Raw genomic sequence first — 16,813 nt, forward strand, 5'->3', positions numbered from 1 at the left:
GCATGGCTGTGGCACCCTGAGCTAGCTTGTCAGTGTAAACTATCGGGGGTGGTTATTGGGGCTGGGACGCACCCTGAATAACAAAGACACTTGTACTGGGAGACTCCAAGGATTTGGAGGGTATCTCCCAGGAAGCAGGGACAAAGGGGGACTAAATTCTTTATTATACAATACCAAGTCAAAGGAATTCCACTTTTAAAAAGGAAGGGCAGGCTTCCCCCTATGTGGGACATGACAATCCAGGGGTGAAAGTCTCCCTGGTGACATGGGAGATGACTCCCAGGGATGAATCCAGACCTGCATCGTGGGATCAACAAATCCATCCTGACCAAAAGAGGGAAAAGAAGTGTAACTAATAAAGTATCAGTGGCAGAGAGAGTTCAAGTAGAGTCAAGAGGCTACTCTGGAGGTTGCTCTTATGCAAGCTTCAGTTAGACCTTGCTACCTATCATAACCTGCCAAACCCCAGCCAGGACCATTCCAGCCAATCCTAAGGAACACCTAGGGCAAGGTATAGGATTCCACAAGGGTTTCAGGCACTGGAGTGACTTTCCAGAAACCTACAGCCTCCAGATGTGTCCCAGAGAAGTCCTGAAACCTTGCCCAGCCTCTCCAGAACATCAGATAGTTCCATTTCCCTACCCCATATCAGTGACAGACCCTTCCAATATAAAAAATTTAGAACTGCCATAGCCCAAACACCTGTAAAGAGAGGGATGGAAAGATCAAAGGTTATGATGGAGTTATACGTGGAAGATAGGATTTAACAAATGAATATGAACGAATCATTCAATTGAGATCTCTTTTAGTCTCCAGTATTTTAGAACAGTTAGAAGTAAAACATGTCAAACTCTGAAATATGCTCTACAACTAATTGTGGTGCTGTGCTTTGAAATATATAGCTTTTTTGTATATGTGTTATTTTTTCACAAAAAAAGAAGGAAAAAAGTCAATTGTGATGATCAAGTGTTTAAGCCCTCTAGCCTCCTATATTCTGGAGCAGCTAGAAGGAAAACTATTGAGAGGATGGTATGGTAGCCCATGACAAATGCTGGTATCCTGTAAGTACTTTTTGAAGAGTGCTTCGAAAACTATTGCTTTTTTATTTCTTTGCTTTGTATAAATGCTATACTATGCAATAACAAAAGTTAAAAAATAAATAAAAATAAATTTAAAAAGAGGAAGAGCAGAGTCTGAAGGCCCCTGAAGGCCAGTGTCCAGCTCTGCCATCTGCGGCCTGGATGCCTCTTACCTGGTAGGGAATGGAACTGGAGGTCTCTACACTCACAGAGCCCACAAGGTCTTAGCAGACCCTCTAGTCTCACCCGGTACCCTCTCCCTCTTCCAACTTGTTTCCTGGGTCTAGCCATACTCACCTTTATTCAATTCCTTAAATGCACCAACTCCATCCCCCCACCATGAGCCTTTGCCCATTCTGTTCCCTGTGCCTGGTACTCCAGCTCTCTCCATCTCTTCCTTCAGAGCTCAGCTTAATGTTCCCTCCTCAGGGACACTTCTGTGCCCCCTGCTCCAATCAGGTCAAGCCCCATTGTTTTGGGCTCTCAGATCCCTTTGTTATGTGCCCCTCTCCACTCTAGTGCCTTCAGTAGTTGTAACTTTACATGCATTTGTGGGATCCCTCCAGGAATGTCTGTCTCTCCTATTGTTCTCTGTGCTCCATGGGAGCAGGTCCCATGTCTGATGATGCTCAAAGTTGTGTCTGTGGGGCCTGTTCTGTACTAAATATTCAGCGCAAATTCATCGAATGAATGAACTACTGAATGAATGACCATGGAGCGGCTTTCTGGTGTTTAACTCTGGGGTTAACAATGTGATTTGAGTAGTCAGGCCAGAGGGGTTGTGTAACTTATACAAAGTCACAGAGCCAGTATGGCAGACACTGAGCGGAAACCCATCCTCAAGTCCAGGGGTATTTCTTTTTCACCATGCTGGGTGCCATCTATGACCCTGGTTCTGACCAACTTCCCTTTGCTTTCTGACCTGGTGAGAGTCTGGTCCTTGTGTGCCCAAGGCCACAAAAGCCAGCGTCCTGTGGGGCAGTCCGCTCCCCCCAGCCTCTTGCCAGGGATGACCCAGTTCACCCTATCTTTTATTCTACAAATGAGATGCTCCACGGGAGAGGAGCCATGCTGGGGGAACATGGAGAGAGTAGAACTACCTGTCCTGCAATGCTGGGACAGCCAAGAGCATGGGCCTGTTGGTTGGATGACCATCCTTGACATGGAACACCATCTTTGCTGAGGACAGGTTAGCACATTGTACCACCCCAGGCAGGGCCTAGTCCTTTTCCAGGTAACCAAGAAGGGAGGAAGGAGCCACAGTGGCTTGGACCTGCCATGCGCTCTGCCTCCAGCCTTTCTAGGCCCTCTGGCTGTTTGCCTTTTCTGCCATGTGGAAGTGTGTACGTCTTTTAAGTGCTCCCTATCATTTCATGGTCTCAAATATACATCCAAGTACTTTGTGCTGGCTTCCATACCTGTATCTCTAGCCCAGATACCTCCATCTGATGCTCCACAGTCCTATAGACTCATCATGTTCAAATTGAACTCATCATCTCCCCTCCTGCCCACCCACTCAATAATGCCTCTTCTCTTCCGGGGGCCCAAATCAGAGCATTTAGGAGTTATCCTGGGCATCTCTCTTTTTTTCTTCTCCCTCCCAATCCCCATCCATTCAATCTCCAAATCTAGTCACTTTACCACCTGGGAAATTTTTGAATCCCTCAATTTCTATGGCCCTTGCAAGCCCATCCTCTACAGGGTAGCCAGAATGAGGGTTTGAAAATGTAGTTTTACCCTTTCACTCCCCAGCTTTAAGCCCTTCAGCTGCTCCCCATTTACCTTAGGACAAAGCTCAACTCTTTAACGGGCCCTAAAGACCTTTTGCAATGTGGCCTTTGCTGAATTTTCCAACCTCATTTCTCATTCCCATCTCCATCCCAGAATCCCATGCCTGAGTCCCTCAGCTCCATTCAGCTCTCCAACCTGCTCCCTCCTGCCTTTCTCTGGACCTTTGCTTGTTGTATTTCTCCACCTAGAAAGCTCTTCCCTCTCAGGCACTATCTCCCTCTTAGTTTTCAGCCTAGAAAGTGCTTCCTCCAGGATCCTCACCACCGAATCTGGGTGAGGCACATCTCCTCCACACCCTAGCCTCCTGCCCCCTCCCAGCACTGCATGTGGGCGGCTGTTTGATCTCTTTCTGCTTCCTTGTGTGTCTCCCCCACTCAAGTGAGCAGCATGCACAGCACCTCACTCAGTGCCCGGAACCCACACAGGGTGACACATGAATGAATGAAAGCCTGACTGAACCAAGACCTGCAGTCTTCCCAGCAGGACTGCTTTGGACTCTCTCCCCTCGCTCCCCACGTGCTGCCTCCACCTAGAGGTCTGTCTCAGAGGCTTTGCTCCTAGCCCACAGCCTCTGATGAGCAAAGTACTACCCTTCCTGCCCTTTCCTCTTATGGGGTCTCTCTGGCCTAACTGGTGACCTTAATTAGACCCCAAGCCCTCCCAGTACTTCCTCACCTTTTCAAGACTGCTTGCCTTTTTCCTTCACTCTGAAACTCACCTTCTTGCTGTGACTTCCATAAATTTCACACATTTAATTCCCTGATGCTGCTCAAATTCCTGCATCCCAGGCTGAGTTAAGCCCCTGAAGTAATTTAGGTAGCAGCTCAATTATCTCCTCTCTTCTTTAATCTTTCCATTTCTATCACCACTTAGGTAGCAGTGACAAGTGCAATAAAAAAGTATTTCCTGCCCAATTCTACTTCTCCCCTTCAGTTTTTCTCTTGATTCAAGCCAGCAGCATCCACCCATTTGCCTGAGACCCAACCTCAAAATCACCACCCACTCCTCTCTTCTCCGTCTTCTCTCTACTTCCAGTCTCCAAGACTGTGTCCTCTCCTGTTAAGTAGTTTCTCAATTCCAGCCTTCTACGGCCACATAGCCACCCCCTGCCTCTTCACCATTTCTTCTCCTGGACTAAGATCACTTCCTGACTGGTCCTTCTCCTTTCAGTCCCTTGCCACATGCAGCCAGCCAGCCAATCATCCATCTTCCAAGTTGCCCCCAATAATCTTTCTAAAACACACATGGTTAGATCATACCTCTGCTTCAGTGATTTCATGACTCCGCACTGCCTACAAGAAGGGATTCTAAACACTGACTGCATATTAGACTCTTCTACGGAGTATTTTTAAAATACCAGTATCAAGGTGCTACCCCAGAGACTCTGATTTCGTTTGTCTTGGATAGGGCCTGGATCCTGGTGCTTTGTAAAAGTTCCCCAGGTGATTCTAGTGTGTCGTCTAGGTTGAGAACATGTGGCCTAGAGGATAAGTCCAGACTCCTTAGTCTGTAGTTCAGTGCTCCTCACAGTTGAGCCCTCAGCCTGTCTCCTTAATCTCACATCCTACCAATCCTCCCCTAACACAGTGAATTCCAGCTCTGCTGCACTACTTCCCTGTATTGTACCCATAGTTCTTTCCATACAATTTCATTCTCTGTCTGCCCCTTTGTCCATTTGGAAAACTCCTCCTCATCCTTCAAGACCCAGCACAAATGTGACCTCCTCTCATGGGTCTCTCTTCTGTAACATCTACTATGTATGTGTCAGTCATGTTTCTGGGCACTCAGTGTGGTAGATAAAACAGAACAGTCCCTGGTGTCAGTGAGCTTACAGTAGGGTGAGGGGTGAGGGATGGAAACTGCCTAAAGCAGAGGTTCTTAGGCTTGGGTATACATCAGAATCCCTTGGAAGGCTGGTTAAAAATGCCAGATGCTGGGCACCACCCCTAGAGTTTCTGATTCAGTAGGGCTGGGGTGGCCCTGGTATCTTTAACTTCCAACAAGTTCCCAAGTGAGGCCGATGCTGCTGCTCAGGGAGCCACACTGTGGGATCAGTGGCGTCCTCTCTAGGAAGGCATCATTGAGCTCAGACCTAGAGGAACAGGAGACAGGCTCCGGAAGAGCAGGCGCTCAGGCATTCCAGGTGAAGGGAACAACACGTGTGTAGACCCCAGGGGGGAAGGAACTCGGCATGAAACCACAGGAAATTGTGTGACTTGTACGTGGAGAGCACAGAGGAGAGCAGGGCTTTCTCCCGCCTCTCAAGAAGAATTGATGCTCCCATTGACGTGTGTATAGCACTGTATCACTTACCCTGTAATTCTTTCCTTCTGCCCCAGTCCCTTGACTGTGAGCACATCAGGGCAGGTCTGTGTCACGGTTCCTTCGTGTGCTCGAGCCTACCCAAGGGTCTGGCAGGGTAAGTGCTGAGTGGTCCTGGCCGGACGATTGGATCTCGGAGTTCTGGCTCTTTCTTTATGCTATACATGAAGGAAAAATCTGTTCGTTTCTCCTGCAGCCACAAGTTTCCAGTGCTTCACCTTCTTCCCTCTTCCTTAGACAGCTGCCAGTCTCTTCTTCTTCCATCTAAACCGAATTCTCTGCTCTCACATTCCTCTGGCCTACACAGATTTCTAGCTCTTGTTGGTGGCAGAAAGATTCCTTTCAGTCAAGTGGTCCTTCTTCCCTTATTCTTCTCAAACCCCAGGAATTGGGAGGAGTGTGTGTGTGTGTGTGTGTGTGTGTGTGTGTGTGTGTGTGTGTGTGTATCTGTAAGAACCCAGAAAGCCTCAGGCTGCACGGCCCAGCACTTCCGCTTGGCTTTGGGGAAATGATAGAGTCGCAGTGGGACTTGGCAGAAGCCCCCGTCTATAAACATGGCTAGAAGGAGGCTGGGTTTCCAAGAGTTTAACCTTGGCCAGTTCCTAGAAGTAGCTCAGACTCAAGGGCAGGGGTGCCGCAAGGCCAGCCTAGGGGGAGCCTTAGAGCTGACCCCCCTCCGCTGGTGGATAGGTCTCTCCCCCTTCAGATCCTTTCCAACGCCTCCTTCCTACACTGGGGAGTGGAGTAAGGGAAAAACTCAGGGTCAGAAAACAAGAACTCTAGGACATATACTCCATGTGGCAAGATGGGATTATTGATTTGGTGTTTGGTTTTGGTTTTCAATTGCCCTTCCTTTTTCTTTCCTGGAGATGACAGTATTTGCATTTTTTACTGAGGCTTTCGTAAGGAATAGAAAAGAATCAAATATTCTGTCAGTGGTGCTGGAACCATCTCCCATTTCTTTAGTATCCCAAGCTTTGGGAAACAATGGTTTATGTCTGTGGTTCTCAATTTTGAGGGACTTGGTACTCTGCATTTATGACAAGTTCCCTGGAGGTGCTGACATTGCTAGCCTGCGGACCTTACTTTGAAAACTGCTGTTTTAGCATAAACCCAGCTAGAGTGTGCTAAGAAGCTCTCCATCATTCCTGACAAAGGCTTATTTGTCTGTCTGCGCAGCTTTTCTTCATCCCTCCTCCCAAACACAGAACCTGAACCCTCCGGGCTCTCCTCTCCTCCGGTACTATGGAGATGCAAAGGCTCGAGTAACCTAGTTTCCAAGAGGCCAAGAAACAGAAGCTAAGCCCTGGGGGGAAGATCAAAAAGTTTAAGAGCCTGAGGAGACCCCACGGGTTAGGGGAGGCAGGGAAGGAGAGACGATGTGGCCATTTTTTGTTCTTTCAACTGCAAAGTTCCAGAAATCATATAAGGATTTCAAACACAATTGGTCTGGTATTTCTTAGCCCCAGGGAAGGCAGCTTTTTCCCAGAAGGGAGAGGTGAATGTAGCAAATGTTGCTGACAGTGGGCGAGTAGAACAGGATAGCACTTAGAGTCAAGGACGAGGCTTATGCTCTCAGCCCTGCGAGCTATTTGACCTCGGAAGGATCACTTCTCCCCTCATAGCTTCAATTTCCCCAGCTGTAACATGTGAAATGAAAGAGCCAGCCGTGAAGGGGTGTCGTGAAAAGAGCCGAGGTGCATGACCGTGTGAAACTGTGTGGTTGGCAGTTCCATGTGTAGCCAACTAGAGCTGCTTTGGCTTCCACAGGAAGGACCAGTACCTCCTGTCGCCCGTGAACTGTTGGTATCTGGTCCTGCATCAGACCAGGCGGGAGAGCCGAGACCATGCCACCCTCAATGACATTTTCATGAACAACGTCATCGTCCGCCTTTCCCAGATCAGCGAGGATGTCATCAGACTCTTCAAAAAGGTGTGCAAATGGGCCCCGGGCTGGGCATGGCAACATACGCCAGGCAGGAGGGGGTGTAGTCTGGGGAGGGTGGGTGTGTGTTACGGCAGGGGTGTTGCAGGGTATAAGTGACCAAGGGCTGCAGTTGGCATCCCGGGCCCTGAGTTGGGGTGGTTTCACCCCCTTTCAGCAACCACAGTCACAAAAATAAGCACCATTGCATGATCAGGTAAGTAATCCATGTCCATTGTAGGAAGTTTGGAAGAATAGAGTTGCGCACACATGCAAAAATTAAAATCCCCTGAAATGTTTTCATTCAGAAATAATCACTTTGGTATTCCAGGAATTTTTTTTGTATGTACTGATGCGCATACATTTTCTATGAATGCTTATATTTATACATTTTTTAGTGGACATGTACATTTTCCTCAAGTGATACCATACTGCATATATGATTGTAGTCTCTGCTTCTGTTACCTAACAATCGATCACAAAATTTCCCATATCGATACATTTCTTTCTCTAACATTTTTTTTTTTTTTTTTTTTTTTTTTTTTTTAGAGAGGGAGGAAAGGAAGGAAAGACAGAGAAGGAAGGAAGGATGGAAGGAAGGAAGGGAAACATTTTTAAACATTTTCGTGTTTTTATTATATTTTGTTTGTTTGTTTGGTTTTTACATGGGCTGGGGCCGGGAATCGAACCGGGGTCCTCCGGCACGGCAGGCAAGCACTTTGCCCGCTGAGCCACCGCGGCCCGCCTCTAACATTTTTAATGATTAAATAGTATTTCATTATATCGATGTGCTCATTTATTTAACCAGTCTCTTATTGTTGAGCCCTTAGGTTATTTTGATTTTTAAAAATCTTATAAATAATGCTGCTAGGAGCTTCTTTGTCTATACACCTTTGTCACCTCCACTGTTATTCTCTTAGAATCAGTTTCTGCAATGGGAATTTTAGGGGCAAATGGTGTGCTCATTTTTAAGGCCTTTGACAGAGTGCCAGTTACTTTCAGAAAGGTTTTACCCATAAAAACTCCTGGAAGTGCAGAGTGTAGGAAGCAGTAACTTTTTATGCCCCTCATAGCCTCTATGTCCTGTGTCTTTTGCACAGCGCCTGGCACACACTAAGTGTTGCCTGAATGTTGTAGAACTAAAGTCATTTTTGTGAACTACAGTTTCCTTGATGGTAAAACAGGCTAGTCAGTAAAACGGGTGAAGGGGAGGGGCCTTATTGTGAACTGGTTCTTGGAGTGTGGCATCTGGGTCCAGAATTCTTTAATTTTGGGTTATAATCCTGGTTCCATTATTGACTAGCTGTGTGTCTTTGAGCTTGTTACTTAAACTCTCTGTGCCTCAGTTTCCTCATCTGTGAAATGGGGATAGAAATACCTACCGGGCTGTTGTGAGAATTAAATGGTTTGTCAACCCATGTAAAGTGTGGAGAGCAGCCCCTGGGATTTAGTAAGTGCTCAGCAAATGCTGGTGTTATTACATGAAGGTAAAGGACTATTATTATGAAAATAGTTTAGCTCATCGATTCTTTCCAGGTGCCAGTCTTTAGGATTTGGTGACCTGGGATTGCAAAAAGCGTAAGAAAGGGGAAAAGTTGATTTAAAATATAATATTCTCTCTATGGTCTGTATTTGGATTATCTGCTTTGAGGATTACTTATACAGCAAAATTGCAATCACAGGCTAATTTCCTCCTGTCACACAATATGCTTCTGGTCTCCTCCTGGGGCTGTGCTTATGAAATGTAGTCTAAGTTTAATATTTGCGTAAGCAAACATAATTAGGAAGGTAAATACACTGTGAAAAACAAAACCAGCCTCACACTGCGATTTCCTAAGCCAACCTGAAATGATTCAGGCATCTGTAAGTTTGGAACTATCGATCCTGTCACAACCCCCTGCCGGCTGCTGCTGTCTCATCTTTTTTTCCTGGGTGGGAGTGACTCACAGAGAAAGGGTCATCAGGGCCTTTAGGAAATGAAGGGTCTTTTCCCAAGCTGAGCCCTGGGATGAGTGAGATAAATCTTTTCAGTTCTCATTTAGGCCGACAGCAGCCTGACTTGTGATGGAGGTTAACAGAGTGGAAAATAATGAAAAAATGTCTGCAGCTGAGCTCCTGGCTGCCTTGTTACCATGCCTGTGCTCGGGAACAAAGGAAAATGAGCCAGCCCCTCTGGGCCTGGAGAGAGACAGCGACCTGGGCCTTTGTGCGGCCTTACTTAGAGGTCATCTCAGAACTGAGGTTCGTACACCTTATGTAACAGTAGTTTCTGCAGCCCTCAGAACAGCTGTTCCTTTCCTTTGGGAAGATGGTCTCTGGTCAGACAGGGGAATGAGACCCTCACTCACTCTATTTTATAAATAAGGTAGAGTTTGCAAAGCTTCAAGAAGAGTCTGGGGTTTACCACTTTGCACCCCTTGTCATTACCAGCAGGGAACAGCGTGGCTGCCTATCACTGACTGAGAGGCCCTGGGCAAGACTCTCTAAGCCCCCATTTTTTTTCATCTGGGAAATGGAGATAATAATAGGGTCTCCTTCAAGGGACTGCTTTGAGGAGTAGAGGTCAAGCAAGTGTCCAACACAGGCCTGGTATATAGTAGGTGCTCAGTAAGTGGTGGCTTGGTAGTGATCCCTAAGAATGAACACCTTCCCTCCCCCATTACTGAGCTGGGGTCTGAGGTTCAGGTCAGCCTTCCCTGACCACCCTGCTAACCCATGCCCCGGCCCTGGGTGGCTTCCAGGGGAGGCTGTGCGTTTGGTGCCGGCCCTTGGGCCTGGGGCGCTCACCCTGTTGGCCTGTTTCTCAGTAGTGCCACTGATGCTGGACGTTATTAGATTTAACAACTTATGTTTTCCTGATTATCCACTTCCTCTATCCTATTGGAGTCATTCTTATGACTCCAGGCAACACTTCAAATTCCAGACACCATTCTAGGGGTCCTTTGGGCAAATGAGCTTGTACACGCAGGTGGACCGTGTTTTAAGGGTGAGCTATGGATCAGCCATAGCTACATGGGGCTGAGTGAGACCAGCTGCAGTTATCAGGGCTCTCATGGTTGCAACTTGTGCAAACCATAAGTTCAACTGGCTTTGGACAAAAGGGAACCTACTACTTCTTCAGAAATAAGTTTGGCTTCAGGCATGAGGAACTTCAGGAATACAAATGATGTTATCAGAACTCTGCAACTGTCCGCTCCAATTTTCTTTCTTCTCTTTTTTTTTCAGGGTGGGGGTGGGATGGAGAAAATGCCCTTTTTTTGGTTAGTGTCTCCCTGTGTGATGGCCAGATGGTCCTTGACCTTTCTGCACTTCCATCCCACATTGTTTTAGTCTGGTGGAAACCAAGAGCTCCCTTTTCTCAGAATCGGGCCTTACAGGCTCTGATTGGCCCAACATGGGTCACATGTACCCCCCTGAAACCATGCCTGAGGCCAGGTAGATGCTGATGCTTGGCCTGACCAAGCCTGAGGAACCTCCTTCAGTAGGTCTCCTAGAGCCAGGTGTACATTCAATTCCCCCTGAACCATGGGATCGAGGATGGGGAAGGGTGGCTCCCCAAGAAAATGTGGCACGCCCTCACATGGAGAATGGAGAAATAAACAAGAGATGCCTACGAGGCCCTTTACTGCAGTCCTTTTATCATCTTCTACAGTTGTCACTCATCCTCTGCGCAGTCTTCCTCAGTGAAGGGGCACTCATCACCTCCCTGCAGCTCATTCCATTTGGGACCAACTGAGATCAGCAGAAAATTCTCCCTAGTATTGAGATGAAATCTTACTTAGTCTTACCTCTGCAAATCACACAATCCACATGGAAATCAGTCCATTTGCTCAAAGATGAAGCAGGCCCAACCACCCAGGTCTTCCCTGTGATGGAGTGAGCACTCCAGGTTCCTTCAGTTGTCCCCCATGATTTGGCTTGGCATTTCCTCCACGCTCTGCATTTTCTGGTCTTGCTCCAGGTCTTCTCTGACCCACAGAAGTTAATATTCAGAATGAATCAGAATTTTTCAAGAAGGTCTGAGTAGCCGGGCTACCTGGACACTTCATTTCTAATAGTGAAACCTAGGATTGTGCTTGTCTTTTTGATGGTAGTCTCATTGCATGTTTGACTTACTCTGAGCCCTCAGTCAGCTAAGCCCCCCAGGTATTTTTATACCAACTTTTTTTTTTTAACCTATCCTATATATTCTATATTTGTCTCTCTCTCTCTCCTTTTTTTTTCACATGGACAGGCACCGGGAATTGAACCTGGGTCCTCTGGCATGGCAGGCAAGCATTCTTGACTGCTGAGCCACCGTGGCCCACCCTATATTTGTGTCTCTTTATATTTGACCTTTTAAAACTTCATTTTATAAGATTTCGGTCGAATGGGATCAACGTTTTTATTTAAGTAATATTTCAAGCCACAATAGGGTAACTTTTCCAAAAGGCTTTAATTCCTCCTCTGTGAGAAATACCTGTTTTGTAACTTCTTCATGTCTGCTTCATCTGTATTACCTTCTTCTATGTGTCAATTATTTGGTCCTATGTTTGATTCTTCTCAACTTTCTTAGAAAGGTCCAAAAGTGGGGGAAAGAATTGAGAATGAGTTCACACTGGAGGGGACCCTTGGGTTGGGTGTTGAAATTGAATAGAAATCTGCCGCACGGGAAAAGGAGGTTAGGTGTTCACTATTTGGAGAAAGGCAGGTGCACAGAGGGTAGAGTGTGTCGTGATGGAAGGTGTCTCAGATGTAAAATGGTCACCCGCAGCTGAATTTGGCTCTCCACTGTAACATGCTTGGCCCTCACGGGGCGGAGAACAATTACGCTAACATTAAAAAACTTGAAGATTTCACAGAAAATTCTGTTTCTCTTAAAAATCAGAAACTCTGACAGTGCCAGATCCGCATGGGTTTGTACCTGGCAATAGTGGCTGGAGCTGAGCAGGTATTGTCCCCTTTAGGCAGGGCACACTCGTGCCACTGCCTCATAACCCCGGCCACTGCATGTTGCATTGTATTCACTTGTATTATATCCTTTATTTTTGCTTCCCTGGCCCTGTATGCATTTTGAGTGCTTGACCTCATCTTTAAACATTATCTCCTAGGGGTTCTCAAACTCTCCATGTGGCAAGAGGGCATTGTTGGCTTAGTTTTTGGTTTTAGTTTTTAATTGTCTTTCCCCCTTCCTTTCTATAGAGTAGGGTGTATACACCCTTTACTGAGGCTAACAGAAGAGGGTTGTTTGGTAAAATATAGGCAAGAATCAAATATCCTGTTAGCATATTAGTATTAGAATTGCCTCTTATTTCCTTAGTACCCCAAGCTTTGGGAAACAGTGGTACAGATCTGTGGTTTTCAGACTTGAGTGTGCAATCAAAATCACCTGGAGGGCTTTTTAAAACACAGATCGCTGGGTCCCACCTTCACACTGTCCAATTCAGTAGGTCTTGGTGGGGGGTGGGCTGGAGAATGTACCTTTGTAACAAATTCCCAGGTGCTGTCGGTCCGGGGAGCACTCTGAGAATGACTTACCCAGTCTAGCCGCCTTGTTTTACAGATGAGTAAGCGGCAGCATCGGGTCCCACTTCCAGGTTTTCTGCGGGCAGGTCCAGTGCCGAGTCCACTACCGCGTGTGTGCACCAGCTGGGAGGTTCCGGCTGCACTCCGCTTGCTCTCCCCACCCCCAGCCATGTCTGAGGCTCGGCATTGAAACCCATTCCATTCTCAGGCTCCTTCTGTTTTCTTCAGCTTCCTTAACAATAGCCATCCATTATTCTATGCTCTGATGCCTATGGAATTTAATTACTTGCCCCAGCCGTGAAGTGAATTTGATTGTTGGAAGCTGCAGTGTTCTGGAGGAAGCACTAATGAGCAAAGACTCTTAGGGAGGAAAAGAGGGCATGGGGGGCCCATGTTTGAAAGCAGCCATTCAATGTGCGGCAACAGGGGCTTGGTCTCGAGTGAGCTTTTTCGTTCCCGCCTCGAAGATGTCCATCGCATTTCATAAATAAATTAGTGCTTTTGTGTCCCATAATTGCCTTGCTTTGTAACTGAGATCAAAAGCACCAGTGGCCTTGGATTCAAAGCCAAGTTTATTTTTTCTTTTTTTGGTTGCAAGAGAGAGCAGGGTTTTGCAGGCCGGACGCCCCGCTAGGAGGCCTGCCATGGAGAGAGAGCAAAATGGGCAAACAGCCAAGGCATGATGAGCTTTCAGCCAGTTTCCACTGTCTCCCAGGGAGATGAAGTTGTGAATGATCACTCCGCCACAGAGCCTGCTGAGGTGGTCATCATCAGACATTCCCAACTCATTCGATAAACAGTGGTTAGTGTTATAATAACAGTAGGTAGATAATGATTATAGATAGCAAACAATTATTGAGTGCTTGCTGTGTGCCAGTCTCTGGACTAAGCATGTATGCATTTAATTCTTAAAGCCAAGGAGGAAGATGCAACATCTCCCCATTCTGCAGAAGAGGAAACTGATACTGAGAAAGGTGGAGCTGGAATTTGAATCTAGACATGTCTAATTCCAGAGCCCATACTGGACAGGAAAGGCAGGTGCTAAAGAAGATGGAGAAATCAATCAGACCAGTGCCCTCCCCCCATGGAGCTCACAGCATAGTATGGAAGCTATGACAGATGAGTAGCAGTAATTCAGATCCAGCAGAGAGGGATGATGGTCACCACAGAAGTTCGTTCAGAGGAAGGAGAACTTCTGCCCTGGATTGGGGAGGTTCAGGGAAGGTTTTGTGTTGGGGTGGCAGCATTTGAAATTTTGGGTTCTTCAGGAAGCAGATTCTGTAACAGTGATTATGCTGGAAGGGCTTATTAGGGAGTGCCTGTGGGATCACCACCTGGAGAAGGGAAGGAAAGCAAGCAGAAGTAGGCAAATGGAGAAGCTGGACTGTGAGAAACTCGCAGTTAAGGTCTCAGCTGACTCCGGGAAGCTCTGAGCTGGGATGGCCCTTCAGAGTTGTTCTGAGTTGGAGCGAAGATTCCTGGGACTTTGTACTCTGAGGTTGATTGACTGATGGGCAATGGATCTGCCTCTGGAAGGGAGCATGGCCATGGGCAGATGACTCTACAGCCAAGGCAGTGCCAAAGAGGCCTGACAGCTGAGGGCTGATTGCTGGCAGCACCTCCAGCAACTGGGGGACTGAGGACTTAAGGGGACCTGGGTGATGCATCACAGTGCTCAGAACTGGAAGGCGGAGATTCAGAAAAAGTGAGACACAGTATTCCAGACAAGAGCAAAGGCCAGTGGGCAGAAGAGTCTGGGTCCTCTGTCATGAAGAGGTAGAGTGGTATTGCAGTCTGTGCAGTGGTTCGCTTTAGAAATGGACCCTCTGGCTCTGTTATATCATTTTCCCACCCTGTGAGCTTGACTTAATTCCTTAAGCTCTCTGAGTTTCAGCATTTTCAAAACAGAGCTAATAATAACCTACATTATAGGGTTGATACAAGGACTAAAAATGATGATATAAAATGCCTACTTAGAACATAGTAAGGAATCAATAAATATTAGCTGTGATTATGAATGTTAGGACTTTGAGAGTAAATAAGTGAGAATGAAGATCGGAGATGGGAAAAAGGAGTATTCTATTCGGGGCCCACAGGTAAACCAAGAGTCACACATTAGAAAATATGCTCAGGAAATCATGCACTCATTAATTGTAAATGATGATGGTCTTGTCTCCTTTTTTCCCACCTCTTATTTCTTTTTGGACTTGTGTTGACTAGGAACTCCATCCAGGCCAGTGTGGAGAGAATTGGGAGAGAAGTAGCATCCTTGTTTTGTTCCTGACTTTTAAAGGTCATGCTTCTAACTTTTTCATCACTTAAGGCCAAAAACTCTTGCAAATTTGGGATGAATAGGAACTTCTGTAGTCTGATAAAGGGTATATACCAATAACCAACAGCAAACATACTTACTTCCTGCTGAAGAGAGCTCTGCTAGATGGCTGTTTACAAGATCAGTAGACAAAAACTAATACTGTGTGCCAGCCACATCCAATTAGAAAATGTGATTTAAATGCATATATTACAAAACAAGAATAATTGAGAAGTAATGCTATTAATGCTACAAATGAGCTGCATCTCAGAAGTTTTGATAAGTGATGCTTTCATTGTCATTCAGTTAAAAATATTTTATAATTTCCATGGCAATTTCTTCTTTGCCCCATGAATTATTCAGGATTGTGTGGGTCATTATTAGCATCAAAAAGTTTTTTTAGGCTTTCTGCTTATTCCCCCCCCCCTTTTTTTTTTTTTTTTTGGCATGGGCAGGCTTGGGAATCAAACCTGGGTCTCTGGCATGGCGGTCAAGAATTCTGCCACTTAGCCACCGTCGCACTGCCCCTTCTACTCATTTTTAATATATAATTTTATTTCACTAATATCAGAAAGTGTTATCTGTAGGATATATCTTTTTATATTTGTTGAAGCATTTGCCCTATCAGATATTGACTTCTTCTAAAGTGATGGTCATTAAAACAGGTAGTACTAGAGCAAGACCAGATAAACTGATCATTGGGACAGAATAACGAGCATCAAAACAGAGCGACCACAAGTAGGAAATTTGTCTCTGACAGTGGTGCATTACAAATCAGGGGGAAAGGACAGACTATTCAGTAAAAAGAACTGGTTCAATGGGTTGCTTGCCCTTTTCTTATAATTTGAAGGAGCTGAGTCTATATTCTCCCTATAGTTTTTCCATATATATGTTTTCATATGGAAAAAAAAATTAGGTCTCTACCTTCATTCACAAAAATATATATTCTACATGTATATAAACTGCTTAAGGTGAAAAGCAAAACTTTAAAACTTTTGGAAGAAACTGTAGGTGATTATATTTACAAGCTTGGGGGTACAGAAGGGCTATGTAAAGAAAATGGAAAAAGCACAAACTATAAAAGAAAATATTGATAAATATTTAAAAAATCCTTAAGGGAAGGGTTAAATAAGCTATACAGAGTCATACAATGGCATATTATCACAAAGGTAAGATGAAGGAATTAGACCTGCATGCATCAGTGTGGCTAAAACTTGAAAACATAATGTTGGGTGAAAAAAGTGAGGTACAGAATATTTTTATAAAATTCAAAATTTTGTAAATTTTTTAAATAAAATTTCAAAGCACAAGATAATGGTTCATGTTGTTTATAGACACCTACTTGAAATAAAACTATATAAATGTAGGCTGTATGAATACAAACGAGCTTCAGAATAGTAACTGAGGAGCAGAGCAAGAAGGAAGGAGACAAACGCACTACTAGCATTTTGCTTCCTGAAAATATTTCTGAAGCGAACATGGCAATACCTTAATAGTTATTTAATTTGAAAAGTGTGTGCAAAGGTTTTTGTTATTGTTCTCTGTATACTTCTTCATGTTTGAAATATTGAAGAATTGAAATTAATGGGAAAGAGAAAGAAAGGAAGGAAGCTTGGAGATAGATCAAGGAGGTCCTTGGGTGTGAGACTGAGAAGCTGGCTTTATTTTCTAGATATTTGAGAGCTGTTGATGGTTCTTCATTAGTAGGTGAAGTGATCAGCGTCAAATTTAAGGATAATTAATTTTGCATGGTATATCTGGTGGTTTTGAAAAGCAAGATCCTGGATTCAGGGAGAGCAGTTATATGTTTATAATATGGTGAAATGTTTCAGGGCCTAAATCCATATGGTTAAGATGGGAATGGAAAGGTGGAAAGGGATG

At 45.3% G+C, this 16,813-nt stretch overlaps 1 protein-coding gene and 1 long non-coding RNA gene across 6 annotated transcripts in view; one reads left to right on the forward strand and one right to left on the reverse strand.

Annotated features, from left to right (window-relative positions):
- SRGAP3 (SLIT-ROBO Rho GTPase activating protein 3) overlaps nucleotides 1-16,813 on the forward strand; it is a 304,458-nt gene that overhangs the window by 147,976 nt on the left and 139,669 nt on the right. For all 5 annotated transcript variants that reach the window (XM_077116674.1, XM_077116670.1, XM_077116673.1 and 2 more), the window contains exon 3: nucleotides 6,963-7,125. In XM_077116674.1, coding sequence (XP_076972789.1) covers nucleotides 6,963-7,125 — 163 coding nt within the window. The remainder of the gene's footprint in view (nucleotides 1-6,962; nucleotides 7,126-16,813) is intronic.
- The window catches only part of LOC143647043 (uncharacterized), a 75,740-nt gene that overhangs the window by 57,137 nt on the left and 1,790 nt on the right, over nucleotides 1-16,813 (reverse strand). The gene's annotated exons all lie outside the window — the stretch shown is intronic.

Source organism: Tamandua tetradactyla, chromosome 9 (assembly GCF_023851605.1).
Source record: "Tamandua tetradactyla isolate mTamTet1 chromosome 9, mTamTet1.pri, whole genome shotgun sequence".
Taxonomy (NCBI): domain Eukaryota; kingdom Metazoa; phylum Chordata; class Mammalia; order Pilosa; family Myrmecophagidae; genus Tamandua; species Tamandua tetradactyla.